Raw genomic sequence first — 15,653 nt, 5'->3', positions numbered from 1 at the left:
ATAGCATTGTTGTGATATTCCGGAAGAGTACACATGATTTTAATTTTATCGATGTTCAGCTTAAGGGACAAAGCCTCGTATGCCCAGGAATATGTGGTGAACATTTCTTATAATTGCTGTAACGTTTTTGCAATTAGAGCAACTACGAGGAATTAGGAGACCTAGAAGAAGCCAAACCTGAGATGGGACCATGATATTGGGAAATTAGCAGGGATAACTTGGGCCTGCATAGCTAACTATAAACAACAATGGGCCCAACTACAAAGAGGTTATCCAAATATCTGAGGGAGGCTACGCTAAGAATCGCTTTTAAATAATTTGTGCGATGCCTAGTCGCCATTGATTTCGTTCATTCCAGTCTCCGTCACGCAGATACCTTGAGCTCATCCATCCAGTTTGTCCTTGGTCTTCTCCGTTTCCTTTTTTTTGTGGAAACCAGTTTAGTACCTTCTGAGGCAGTCGCGTGTTGTCCATCCTTTCACATGTCCATACCACTTCAGTTGGTCACTCTCTATTTCCTCTACTATAGTTTTTTGTCTACCCATTTTGTCCCTGATTGTCTCGTTTCGTACAGATTGCTCTTGATTATCGCATCATAAATTCTTAGTTTTCTGTCTTTACCTATTTCGTTACCCCAGAGTATATTATTCAGACATTTTATTGCATTTCTTGCCTTGACTATTCTCGAGCTTATTTCGCTGTCGTCTTTCCCGGATTTATCGAAAGTAACGCCTAGGTATTTGTATTCGTTACATGTTTGTATGTATTCATTATCCAGTTTTATTGCTGTTTGATCCGATCCAATGCAGAGATATTAATTTTTTTTATATTCATCTCCAGTCCCCAAACTTGGTATTCCTCTTTAAGTTTTCGTGTCATATATTCTAAGTCATCTTTGTCTCCTGCACAAATAACCTGGTCGTCAGCGAACTGCAAAGTATATAAACAATAATCTTCAGTAATTGGTATGCCCAAATGCCCATGCCTCTACCCTTGCTTTTCCACTGCTTTAAAACTTGGTTAACGTATATTTTAAATAAAGTTGTTGACGGGCAACACCCTTGTCTTAATCCTTTTGATATTTTATCTTCAGTTTTTATTGAGGAACAAGAATGTTTATATATCTTTTGTATTGCTATTTAAAATATAACCTTAAACAGAAAAAATCTGGGCTCTTATGTTTAAAGGAATATATTTTTTGAAAACTGCGTCTATGTTACTAAACTAACATAAACAAGCTTAGCAAATTAATCCGGTACAATCCGCATCGGTTCGCACAAAACCGGTCTCGTTCTTCATCGAAAATATTTTAATTCTTTTCCCATATTTTATAATAAAACATTGCGAATGGTATTTCTATAGTAAAAAACATTTTATCTCTGAGTATTATGTACGTGTTCACGTAACAAGTAAAAGAACGTTTGCTGAACAATTATTATTTTCTAAATAAATTGCAGTTAAGCAGAGAGAATGCAAAAAAATACCGATATTATACGAGGCGATTGTAAAAAAAGAAAGTAAAGTAGTTTCTACAGAGGCTTATAATGGATCAAGCCAGTGTTGTCAGAAATTTTCGAGCGAATTTTTCCAACGGAGTCTTAAAAAACCTTCATACTCCTTTAACTTCACAAAAAAAATCGAGAACTTGTGAAAAATCACCGAATTTCGTGTAATTTACCTATTTTATAATTAGGAGAACATTTTTAAAAACTTATTTCTGGTAATTTTTGGACACCGATGTATTGAAATAAAGTTTTTGTCCACGACCACTTAATAATAAATCAATATTCTACTTCCTAGCTGAAGGAATATGGTGCCCGTATTTGTAATAGAGTGAAATATAACAGCTCATAACAGTAAATTATGATAAATCACACAAAACCGCCAACGTGACACTCACAACATCCCGATGAGCGGCGTGGATGATTTGACGTTTTTCTTATCCTTTCTTCTTCTTCTTCTTCTTCTTTCTTCTCTCTTCAAACTCTCCTTTTCAGGAGAGAGTTGCGTTGCCTAGGCTGCCAGGACCATTCTAGCAAAGTACTTTTCTGCTTTTCTTTTTTCTTTTTTTTTCTTTTTATTAATTTTGACGTTTAAAATTGTCAAATGATAAAAGAAAATAATCTTCTATTAAGATAGATATGAAACTTAATAGTAAAATTTTGGGTCAAAGCGCCCCTCCGTGTTCTTAGTAGAAACTACGTTTAACCCAGCGCCTTCGCCTTTTCTGCTGTAAATATTTTTTATGTTTATATTTGATTTCAAAGGATTTAGTTTTAAAGTTAAAAAAATCCTTTATTCTGTATTATATTTAATAGATTTTTCTTTTATTTTCAGATATGGAGAGAGGCAAAGAAGAAACAGCGCTCCCGAAATCAGCGGCATCCAGCTTCTCTCAGCTACGGCCTACCAACTGAAAAAACCCTACCAACAATTGCTCATACCCATCACGATATACATCGGTGTGGAGCAAGCCTTCATAAGTGCTGACTTCACACAATCTTACGTTTCCTGTGCCTTAGGTAAGTATTTAAGTATTTTTCTGTACGTTAAATAACTGTAAGGCACCACTTTATCGACATGGTTCAACTGTACATTGAGTGCACGAGTTTATATCGTCGTGGTAGGGCTATAATTTATTTGAGGCATAAGAGAATTAACCTAAGAAGTTTATAATTTACTTTTATACTGAGTAAAAATGATTTTTAAATGTGCGGTTTAAATTTCGAAAAAAAAACAATTTTTTTGAAAATAGATTTGTGTGTCTTGGAACGATCTATCCCTTTTTAATCTTTCTATAATAAGTGTTAATTTTTGGCAAGTTTTATGTCAATTTTTAGAAGACGACTTCTAGAGAATGACTCAAAATTATCATCGATTGTCTTTCCCCAGCCGTCTTTGACGTCGTTTTTTTTCGATTATACGGTATTACTACATGTATACTAGAATAGGAAGAAGTCATATACCGTATGAGCGAAAAAAACGGCGTCCAGTTTTCTTGGTAACATCGATGAGACATTCGCCATATAAATTTACATAAGTATAAAAAATGACAGCGATCTTCATTTCATAGCCATTGCTGGCGCCGTTTTTTTTTTCGATCATACGGTATAATCTCCAATTAATGAACAAAGCTTCTAATAATCCACGACCAAAGCATAATTAAACAATACTTTTCTTGGGATTTTAAAACATTTATTTACCATTAAAAATCAATAATATCTACACAAAAAATTTCCATATCTATTCCTAGAACTATTTTTCTTAAAAGGTAAAGGAAAAAGACGTTCATTTTTTATTAAGTACTGGATAATATCAAATTGTTTTGCCGTTTGCCGATAAAAATTTATGGCTATCATTCTAGTGTTTAATCGTTTGGAGGAGTTAAATAAAATATAGTCTCACGAAGGCGATAAAATCGTAACCTGGAAGGGTTAAAAATTCTAGTTCTACCACGTCGATATAGTATTGCAAATCCTGCTAAAACGTAAATAAACAAATTTACGTATGAAAATAAAGTAACCAAGTTATACGGAGCGTTCAACAATGATCAAAATAGCTGGCAGTACTTTTTTAGAGGATTTTAGGGTTAGTGTTTGGTCGTTATGGTAAAACAAATTAAATATAGTGTTCAACATGGAAACGAAATACTTATTATATTTATTTCTTACTGAATTTAAGTAATTTTGTACCATTTTAAAACGACACAAATATATTACATTTATTAATCTTCCGGTATATTTGTATTACCGCTGCTAATAGGAACTTTGTTGCCAGGATATTATTGTATTAAATGACCTGTTTATAAATTGACGGTTGTTGTCAATCGAGTTCAATTTTTTGTCAAAAAAAATACCTTTCGCACAAATTCGGCAAACGTTCGAGTATGTTTCCATTAAAATGGAGGAAATATTAAAAAAGCTGAAGAAGCACAACAAGCATTCTTCTTACAGTGCCATATTCTATACAGAGCGTCTGCCACCTCTCGCATGTAGTGTCATCCGTGTTTCACAAGTACACGGGAGCTACAGCTTATCGCCGAATCCGAACGGCACTATTTGAGAGGCTGTACAAGGCAAATATACTCAAGGTGGTTTGCCATTGCCTTTCTTGAGCTGGCGGCTCGCTGGTCGCTCTATTTAGATAAATAAATATTTTTAATTAAATAAATAAAGCCCCAGTACCATACCATCTGTCGCACCGCAGATCAACACACTACTGCTTGCGCTACGGCCGGCCACAACAAGCATTACTTCCCCCTAAAGCACACCTAAAGATTAATACCTTCAGTGGCTGGGGCAGAAAAATATTGTAGCAGGAGATGTCGATAAAACTGTTCTTTTGTAAATTTATTTTATGTGACATTAATGATGTAAATAAATTATTAAAGTAGTTAGATTAGTGTCCATTTTCATTTTATATTATTACTCAAAATCTCTATTGTATTTCATGGTTGTTACCTATAAATTGTATGACTATATTTATGGTTAGCGTAGTCAAGACCCAAGACGATATAAACTTATATTAATTCAGTAAGAAATAATATAATTTTATATCACAATTTTATGTATTATATTTTTGGTATTTTTGATATACTTATAATTAATTTGACTTTTAGGTGTCCAAAATGTCGGCTTCGTCATGATCTGCTTCGGCGTGGTCAACGCCATCTGCAGTTTGCTCTTCGGCAGCGTGATGAAGTACGTGGGTAGGGTGCCCATCATGATCCTGGGAGTATGTGTCCACGCAGGACTCCAAGTGTGGCTGCTCATCTGGAGACCGCATCCTGCCACACCACTCTCGTTCTTCATGGCCTCCGGTCTGTGGGGTGTCGGCGACGCTGTCTGGCAGACACAAGTCAACGGTAAGTCGCGCGTTTGAATTTTACGCATACGGTCGCTTTAGAAAATAAGAAAAAAATTATTCGAGCGTCTTATTCAAAAGACTGACTATTTGGGCGCGACCAACACTCATAACAAATTTTTAAGAAATACGTAGTTCGCAACACCGCACTTTTTTACTCTAGCTCTATGAATAAAAAGATTATGGAAGGAGTATAATGCTATCCATGTATTCACGCATGGTGGGCGGAAAAAGGACTCTAGGGTGAGGATCCTTGACAGTTCTGTTTGGCGATTCATGTGACACATTTGAATTTGATTTGTGGATTGACACATTTGAAATTTTGTGGATTTGTCAGTCTTTACGGAGCTTATTTTATGTTATTTATTATTTATTCTACTACTGATAGTTGTATAAAGGTAATAAATCTAGATGGAAATTGTGGCAGAACTTAAATTAACAGTGACACTATTGTGATTTATCGAAAAAGACTGTAAAATAGTTGATTGTGTACCATTGTGTACTACCAGTCATGGCCTATGCATGCCAAACCTGGACACTTAAAGCGAACATTATAAGGAAACTGCAGGTCGCAACGTTTTAATAAAGACTCATTATTATTATTATTATTGTGTAGAGTGCGGTAGATCTCGGTCAAAAATTGAGTGAAATAATGGAATAACTTTTCCCTAGTAAGTGACTATATGATATACATACAAGATTTTTGATATGCTCCTTCCTTAATCTTTTTATTCAAAGCTCTAGCTATATGCAGTCAAGAGACATTAGACGGACGTTTTTTGTTGCCTCGCCCTGTAGAACTAGGAAGGCGAGTCGCCGGCTTTCTGTTTCAACGTTCATTAGGTAACTGGTTGAAACCGGTTGATCTTTAGCTCGGGGCAAGGCTGTTGGGTCGCCAACCAACCAACTGGCTTTCCGCTAAACTAAAGACACATTATACGCATTCATACAGAATCCTGTTTATTATTTTATTTAAATTCATACAATATTCATAGATTCTCTATATAAACACGTATATATTTTTAGAAATACTTAGATTAACGTCATTTATTATTTCTCGTTAGTTATGAATGATTTTTTTTTAACGTGTGCAACAAGAAATGGAATAAAATATCTTCAAATGTATATCACTGAACTTGTGGAAGAAACTGAATCATATTCAAATCTAGAATTTTATCTTTTTTTTTTAAATTCATTTATCTAAAGAAGAAAACATTCGACCAATGTGTACTACCAGTCATGACCTATGCATGCAAAACCTGGACACTTAAAGCGGACATTATAAGGAAACTGCAGGTCGCACAACGCTCAGTGGAACGAAATAAGCTGAGAATAACCAAGAAAGACCGTAAAAGAATAGAGTGGATACGACTAAAGACTCAGGTAATGTCATCCACAGAATCACATCCCTTAAGTGGCAATCGACGGGACACCTGGCAAGAAGGACGGACAACAGATGGACCACAAAAATTACAGCATGGTACCCTTCATCTTCTTCTTCGGTTGGAGATTCAACTGGCTATGATGGTGCGTGAAACCACACCTCTGAAAATTTCGATCGATGTTCTTCCGAAGCAACGACGCAGATCCTTAAGCGAGGAGTTTTGCCTTCTTCCCACTGATCTCCTGCCCTAGATTTTGCCTTCGATGACCAGCCTGAGCACCTCGTATCGATCACCCCTCATGATGTGACCGACGTACTGTAACTTCCTTTCCTTCACTGTTGATAGGAGCTCTTTATCTTTGCCCATCCGCCTGAGTACCTCCTCATTTGTCACTCTATCCATCCAGGATATACGCAGCATACGACGATACAAGTACGTCTCAAAAGCGTTAATGCGGTTTTCCAATGTCTGATTGAGTGTCCAACTCTCAGAGCCGTAGAGAAATACTGGAAAGATGTAGCAACGCAGCATACGTATGCGCAGTTAGATCTCGGCTGGAGGAGAGGGTTTTCATGGAAGGAAAAGTACGCCTGGCCTGTTCGATCTTCGCTGTAATTTCAGTTTTGGAGTCGCAAGCGTCGTTAACTATGACTCCTAGATACTTTATGGACGATACTTGTTCTGAGATTCTGATACTTGACTGTCCTCAGAATTAACACCAAGGTGTTAATTCTGAGGACAGTCTTGTGTTTTAGAGAATATTATTAGTTTTGTATTTCTGTGAATTAGGATTTTAAACAACGTTGCAGTTTGTACTAAATTAGGCTTCTAGCCAACGTCGGTATCCAACGTCGTTTCGACCCAAAAATGATTCTCCAAACTAGTGCAGACTAGGGTTGGCACGAGGTTGTGCCGACGTTGCGCCCCGACGTTTGGTCGCGTAACACAACGTTGTCCCGACGTCCAAATGCTGCTTGGGTACCATCCTCAACGCTCTCTAGTGCCTCACGGAATACCGCCTCGGAGTAGATGTTGAAAAGGAGTGGGGATAATACACACCCCTGCCTGACGCCCTTCCTAATTGCTACTTCATCAGATGTTCCGCCATCCGCCCTGATCTCTGCAGTCTGGTTCCAGTATAACCGGGTGATAATGCGCAGGTCCCCCTCATCCACACCGGTGGTTCTAAGAATCTCGACAAGCCTTTGGTGCGACACACAGTCAAAGGCCTTTTTATAATCTATAAAGCAGGCATATATATCGACGTTCATGTCCCTGCATCGCTGTGTAATAACGTTCAGTGTAAAAAGTGCCTCGCGCGTGCCAACTCCAGTCGAGGAATTAAGAGACCTAGAGGAAGATCAAACATGAGATGGGACCATGATATTATGAAATTAGCAGGGATAACTTGGGCCCGCATAGCCAAAAGTAGACGACAGTGGGCCCAAAGAGTATCTAAATTTGTGAGGAAGGCTACACCATAATTGGAAATGGTTGAATAAGTTGAAAATGATGATGATGATGATATACAAATCTAACATATGCTCAAGTTAAAATTAATAACATTAAACCAAGTGTTTTCTTACGAGAGAACCAAGGAACAATCATGTTCATACAAAACCGACTAGTAGACGAACTACAATCGGATGAGATTCTGGGAATGGTCTCGGATCTTACACCACCAATCCAACTCTTGACGCGCACCTACAACGTCCTGTTTCCGAATAGGGACGAATGGGATAAGCCGAGAAACGGCTTATTACTTGCGGAAATGTGTTGGTACACGGACGGATCCACAAACGATAAAGGATCTGGCGCAGGAATTTACTGCAGCAGTCCAAAGACTGAGATCTACCACAGTCAATCTACAATTTTCCAAGCTGAGCTATATGCGATTGAAACCAGTGTGCAACAGCTGGTAGAACAGCAATACACCGGGAAAACAATAAGCATATTTTCGGATAGTCAAGCCGCGTTGCAAATCAAGCACTTGAGGCAACGAAAAGCACGTCCAGGACGATTCTTCGTTGTAAGAAGCTACTCAATATATTAGGAGATGAGAACAAAGTATCGCTAATATGAATACCGGGACATGTCGGCCTAGAGAGAAGTGAACGTGCTGATTCACTCGCCAAAACTGGTGCAGGCTCGCCATTCGTGGGCCCAGAACCGACACTTAGCGTACCAAAAAATCTCGCAAGAGACAGGCTCTGTGAATGGGTTAGGGGTGCGACGTTTCGGGATCGAATGGAACATGCCAAGACAATCCTAGCAGAGCCATCCAAACGTAGAACAGATGAACTCCTAAAGGCTGATAAGAACGGAGCGCGTACGCTTACTGCAGTATAAACGGACCACTGCCGGCTGAGATCACACCTACAGAGGATGGGACTGGTGGAAGACGCCGAATGCCGATTCTGTATGGAAGATGACGAAACAATGAAGCACGTTATGTGTACCTGCCCCGCTGGGGGCAGGACCAGGTTTGAGGTGTTTGGCAAACCCACGCTAGACCTATCAGACCTAGAAGACATATCACCCTCGGACATAACGGTCTATGTTAAAAGGCTGGGTCTTGAGGGTGAACTTTAATGCTCTTTTTCTATTAAAGAGCTTGTAGAAACTGAGCCACAATAGGCCCTCGCGGCCGCAGTGGAGGGTCCCACCTGGGACCCACTCTTAGTCAAATACAATACAATACAAAATACAAGTATTTTCTTTTTTTTTTCGTGTATCTATAACTTTTATAAAACACCAAGTAATTCCAATTTTAAATAATAAGTGCAATTACACTTGACATTCGTTCAGTTTTTTTATTAGCACGTTATTTTTTTCTAATAGCGGGTCTATAGATTTTATTAGCGCTGTTAATTTAGTAGCGCTTTGTTATCCGCTCATTAAAGCGGTACTAATGAACGTAATTTGCCGCAGAATCTTCCTTCGAATTAACGATCACGTAAGCGACCTGTCATTAGCGAGAAACAAAACGATTTATTATGACATTACGTTCTTGCATGAATTTCGTTTTCCGGCAAAAAAAATAAATTCGCAAGGATTCGATAACATACCGTGTATAAAAATTCGCCAAAAATAATTATGTATTTGCAAAACTGAACTTACTAATGAAGGTCGGTTCACACATATGTCAGTCATGGTTCAGTTCATTTGCCGTACCGTCTTAGTCTCGTTTAGTCAACATCTGTAATGATTATACATTCATTCTTTACGCTATATCTACTAGCACAAATTAACCAACTAAATACAGCCAGCAATAAACTAGGTCACAAAAATTCCTGACTAATACAGGAGTTAGGCAGGGATGTGTCTTCGCGCCTCTCCTATTCAACATATTCATGGCAGCGCTCTCCATTATAGTGGACAGCAAACTGCAGGAGAGAGGATTGGGCATTAGATACAGATATGACGGCGGTCTGTTCAACGTAAAAAGACTGAGGGCAAAAACACGTACAAAATTCATCACAGAACTTAAATACGCTGATGACTGCGCTCTAATTGCAAACACGTTACATTTTTTATACACGTTTTTTTTTACATTTTTTTATACACGTTTTATTTTTGATATGCTCCTTCCTTAATCTTTTTATTGAAAGAACCATACTGCTATGTAATCTATCTCTTTTTTTGGTTATCTCGTAAATTTACTAACCGATTATCATCTGCCATTTCCAGGTCTGTACGGCGCCCTCTTCAGGCGAAACAAAGAGGCCGCCTTCTCCAACTACCGTCTCTGGGAATCCGTAGGTTTCGTCGTGGCCTACGCCTACTCCACGCACCTCTGCGCGCGCATGAAGCTCTACGTCCAGCTGGCCATCCTCGTGTTCGGCTTCCTGCTCTACTGCGTGGTGGAGATCCACCACCTGCGCAAAGTCAAGAGGCAGAAGGCCAAGGAGAAGAAGGCGGCGGAACTGGCCGCCAGCAAGCAGGCGGCCGCGGCGGCCGCCATCGAGGCCGAACCGGAAACGACGGACGACGAGAAAGACGACATCGACGACGAGATCATCGTCACGCATTTGTAGACTACGTATTTATTAGGTATGTAGACTGGGTTGGGGCAAGAACAGTTAACCAAATAGGACTGCTCATTCAGCCGAAAGTGTCTGCCAGATGCATGCGAAAACTCCTCGCTTTGTGACGTCATTGTAGTCCTTGTCATGATAGTGTGTGTATTATTGGTTGCCGTATGCAAAACTTTCATTATTTGGTTTATTTATTTAAACACCTTATGTATGCAGTATAGAAAATTAACTGTATAAATCGTATTAAATACTTGGATAATGTATTTTTAAGAACAGCAGTTACCAGCATCCCATTTTGCAGACATTCCTTTTAGAGTACTTCCATATTTTGCTTAAAAATAATTAATAAACAATATCGTTGGCACTTAGTCATAATCCACAACACAAACTGAAAGTATTTTTATATACTCTATAGCTCTAAAAACTTTAAAAACACCTTTTTCACATTTAAAATCGACAAAATAATTAACTCAAAATGTCTCAGCTGTTATTTTATAACTTTACTATAGGCAACCAATAATACACACTATCATGACAAGGACTACAATGACGTCACAACTGTCAGTGAAGAGCGGAAATAGGCGAACGTACGAAAATACTTATGAGGATGAGCAATCCTATTAGTTTACTATAGTTATTGGGGTTGGGGGAGGTAGAATGATTTTATCGATGCGGTAAGACTAGTTTCCTAGTCTTATCGCATGGATAAAATCACATTTTAAATTTGTGGTGGAGACTTTATCGATGCTGTAGGACTAGTTTCCTAGTCTTACCGCATCGATAAAATCATATTTTAAATTTGTGGTGGAGACTTTATCGATGCGGTAGGACTATAAAAAGTCAGTGTATGCCGCAGAGATATAGAGGTAGGGAAAATGAGTATACGTGGGCAGAAATACCAATTATTAAGCTTTAAGCTTCATTCAGAACCTCGCAATTAGTGGAATAAATCAGTGGTTTCACTTATACTTTTTAGTTTACGATCATTCATAACCTTTAAAAAACACAATTAAAATTAATATAATTTCCTAGCACCAGCTTGCGTTAGTCAGTTGTATCCATAGAGAAAGCCTAACATTTAGCTTATAAAACAATGAACTTTTGATTTTTAACCACAATTTCTCTTGACGGAAGATAATCGAATGCCAGCATGACATTTTTCGCAAATTTTGAAGATAATTAGTGGAAAAGTTAAAAGTTTGATAACTTTTTCCACTAATTGAAAATGTCTACCACTAATTTTGACGTTCTGAATGCTTACATTGAAATTAAAAGAACAAGCTTATAAGCTTTAAGCTTCATTCGGAACCTCGCAATTAGTAGCTATAAATAAGTGGTTTTAATTAGCGTAGAAGTGTGTTCCTTCTCAATGTAAGCATTCAGGAAGTCTAAATTAGTGGTCATTTTCAATTAGTAGAAAAAGTTAACAAACTTTTGACTTTTCCACTAATTATACTTCAATGTTTGCGAGGAATGTCATTTTAACCTTTGATTATCATCCGCCAAGAGAAATTGTGGTTGGAAATCAAAAGTTGATTGCTTTATAAGCTAAATATTTGGCTTTCTCTATGCATACAACTGACAAACGCTACTAAGCGGTTGCTAGGATATTCTATTAATTTTAATTGTGTTTTTGACATTGTGAATGATCGTAAACTAAAAAGTATAAAGTGTAATTGAAACCACTAATTAATCCCACTTCTGAATGAAGTGGTCATCGTTCTCAGCTTGTTCAACCATTTCCAATTATGGTGTAGCCTCCCTCACATATTTAGATACTCTCTTTGTGCTTGGTCCCATTGTTGTCTATTGTTGGCTATGCGGGCCCATTTTATCCGTGCTAATTTCTTAATATCATGGTCCCATCTCAGGTTTGGTCTTCCTCTAGGTCTCTTAATTCCTCGTGAATACCATGCTGTAATTTTTGTGGTCCATCTGTTGTCAGTCCTTCTTGGAGTCAGTCCTATATAAGACCTGTCAACACATTTCTCCCGGTTTTTTCATAATATCTAATTCTTCTAAACAGGATTAGTGGTCATTCTGTTTACAAACGCCAACGGAAATTAATTTTCTATAAATTTCCGATTATTTTTAGAAATAATCTATTAAAAATTAGCATATTCATAAAGCAAAAGGTATTTCTGTTTAACACGCAAAATTACAAGATTCGCCGGCGCTGACTTAAACAAACAATAAATAAATAATAACCATTTTTTTCTTCCGTCCCAAACTGTTGTGTTTAATTCCTCGCTCAATTAACAACTAATTATAACATACGTAACCGGTCGCAACACCAAGGTCTCTCGGACCGCCTTAGTTTACGTAGGGGAGAGTGGACTTATGTGGAACACACTAGATACATCCAAAAATTGACAGAAAATACAATTTTCTGGTGATTTTAAATGACGGGTAATTCTAAAAAGGAACAATGTTCCACTGCAAGGTCTGCCAGTAAACATAGTTATTATTTATAGTACCCCTTATCTAGGTAAAATTAAGTGAAAATTCCATTATCTTATTTGCCATAGCAGTTGCGCCCCCTCGCGGTCATTCTACAAACTTGAAAATAATTTCCAGCCATTTCTCGTGGCTTCTTTAGTTATGAGCAATCGCAAAACATTTTCCAATGCACGTCAGTAATCATATCGACATTGACACTAAAGTCTATAAACCTGACTATATAAATGAAATTTTGGCAAAAATGTTTAAATTTGTTGTATAATTTAAGATACCGAGCAGCTCTTCACCTTACTTTGTAGAGCAAATGATTGTAACAGATATTTTATTTAGATTAAAGCTGCAAAAATTAGTTTAAACCGAATTTTATTATCGCTATGTTGGTCACATTGCGCTGTTTTCAGCAAGGTTGTTTATTATTTGACAATTATCCTAATGTCAGTCATTATTTTGTATAATATCGTGTTATTGTTGAATCTTTGTGAGTAATTCTCGTTTTTTGCCTATTTTAAAAAATTTACTTTTAAACACAAACAGTTCTTTTAAAATCTAAATTTTCGAGTTTTTGTATTGCATTTCTTGAAATTGTGTGTTGAAAATATACCAAAGCATTTAAACAGTTGAAGCAAAGAGCTTGTAGCTTCCCTGATAAATAGTTCAGTAATATTATGGCTCAAATTGCGATATATCCGACAAAATTCATAAAGTTTTCAAAATTGTTGGAAATAATCAAGACATCATATGTATTAATAAACTGAAAAGTTCCCACCCCTAAATAGTGTGCCTCATCCCCCAGGACATTGTTTCTATAGTCTATAAAATGAATAACTTTGAATTTTGACCGTTATTTTTTACCAACATCGCAAATATAAAAGCCCTCTATCCAAAAAGTTACTGATATTCTTTAAAATGAGTGCCTGAACGAGAATCAGATAGGTAACTCTTTTTACTTTCGTGAAATAGAAAAGGAAAATAATAAAACAGGTTACAGTTCTTCCTCTTCTTGCAAAAATCAACTCAAAATATCATAATTGACAAAAGTAAAATGTCATCAGCCTTTGAAATTTCTATATATCAGACCAATGCCGTCTCTAATAGAACAGCCTTGGAGCGAGATTTATGACGTCACGCTAGTTAGATACCACGGATTAATAAATATGTTGTAGAATACACGGAAAACATATTTCTTCCTCGTATTTTTGGTTTGTATTTTAAAAATAATATAGTTTACATGAAATATACATAATATACAGTTAATAAATACAATATATATACCTATTTATAGTAATAAATACTTTGGCAAATAAACTATGAACCATACAAATGCATCAAATGTTTTGCAATATACAAATAATGAATAATGAAGATAATGGGTAAAATGTAAAATATATTTTAGATTATGGGGTTTGAAAATCGATCTAATTCAACAAAAAACATTCAATATCTACTAATAGTGATGTATTATTATTTGCATTCACAAAAATTATAAAATATATGAAAATATAATAATAAAATTATAAAATATATTCATGAAAAATTATATTACAAATAATACAATATCATAGAAAAAAAGGCGTCAGTAAAATTATTCTAAAATTTTTGATTTTCTTCGGATTTAGGTTCGGGAAAAACGCTGATTAAGTTTTCATTTGGTTTTCCATTATTTTTTTGGTTTAAAAAAAAAGGTTATAGCTAACGTTTATAGCCTTCATCAGTTTTGTGTCATATGAATAGTGTCGAATATAATCCAAAAAATTTATTAATTTTTTTAATTATGTTTTCCATGCATTCTATAACATAATTAATCCGTAGTATCTAACTGGCGTGACGTCATAAGTCTCGCTCCGAGGCTGTTCTATTAGAGACGGCATTGCATCAGCATGGCCGCAAGTTGCTAACCTAATAAAAGTAACACTAGAAAAGCCCGCGGGAACTGTCAAATTCAAAGTTATTCGTTTCACAGACTATACCCCCATTTTGAGTTTTTTTAGATAATCTCGGCAACGGTGCAATTCTCGACAAATATACCTATATAGAAAATTGTTCTTCATAAAATTTTCTATGAAAAAGATAATCATACTTTTTTTCTAAAGTTAATAATAAAGTGGCAAATACGGTGCAAATATAAGGGTTGGTTATTACTAGCACTATCTGCAGTTCAATCTAATTTAAAGTTTAATGTTTAACGCTAACAGAAAGCAGTATCCACTAAATTATACTTAGAATTTTAATATACGTTCTTCTCTCACACTCCTCTACCCCTATAAAAAGGGAGTTTTGTACTTTTTTCCACTGTTTTTTATCACACTAGAGGTAAAGTATTTGATGCGTTTTTTTTAAAGTGGTATCGCCTGTAGGCCTAATCCACTCATTATCAAATGTTAAAGATGGGATTTTATTTAAAAGTTTAAAAGTGTGTCGTGCCAGTCGTGTAAAGCGGATATCTAGTTTGAGCAATACAATGAAAATTAATGTCAATGATGTTCAAGTTGACTCAACATTACTATTTCAAAGAATTATTTGCACCGTTCATTCTAGCCTGTAGTTAAAAAAGTGCTTTAGTTTCGAATTAGCTTCAGTACCTCTTTCTCTTTTCGATGCGAAAGGCCTAATGAGGAAAACTAATAAAGCAGCTTTATACCAGATTGTCAATAAAGTTCCAGAACGAGACCATATTTTTGAAAACAGCGAGTGTGTCATTGATGGAGGATATTTGCTTCGCCGCGTAATATACACACCTCTAGGGTGATGTGGAAATAATTACAAATCACCCTTTTTATAGGGGTAGAGGAGTGTGAGAGAAGAACGTATATTAAAATTCTAAGTATAATTTAGTGGTTACTGCTTTCTGTTGGCGTTAAACATTAAACTTTAAATTAGATTGAACTGCAGATAGGGCTAGTCATAACCA

The 15,653-nt window shown here is 36.5% G+C and overlaps 1 protein-coding gene across 6 annotated transcripts in view; it reads left to right on the top strand.

The window, feature by feature from the left end:
* LOC115886681 (UNC93-like protein) overlaps positions 1-15,653 on the top strand; it is a 231,945-nt gene that overhangs the window by 213,171 nt on the left and 3,121 nt on the right. For all 6 annotated transcript variants that reach the window (XM_030905936.1, XM_030905938.1, XM_030905934.1 and 3 more), the window contains 3 exons: positions 2,338-2,522; positions 4,619-4,864; positions 9,939-10,301. In XM_030905936.1, coding sequence (XP_030761796.1) covers positions 2,338-2,522; positions 4,619-4,864; positions 9,939-10,285 — 778 coding nt within the window. In that variant the 3' untranslated portion in view covers positions 10,286-10,301. The remainder of the gene's footprint in view (positions 1-2,337; positions 2,523-4,618; positions 4,865-9,938; positions 10,302-15,653) is intronic.

Source organism: Sitophilus oryzae, unplaced genomic scaffold (assembly GCF_002938485.1).
Source record: "Sitophilus oryzae breed Bouriz unplaced genomic scaffold, Soryzae_2.0 scaffold_494_pilon_pilon, whole genome shotgun sequence".
Lineage (NCBI taxonomy): Eukaryota > Metazoa > Arthropoda > Insecta > Coleoptera > Curculionidae > Sitophilus > Sitophilus oryzae.
The sequence above is the reverse complement of the archived record's forward strand: the minus strand, read 5'-3'. Positions and strand labels throughout refer to the sequence as shown.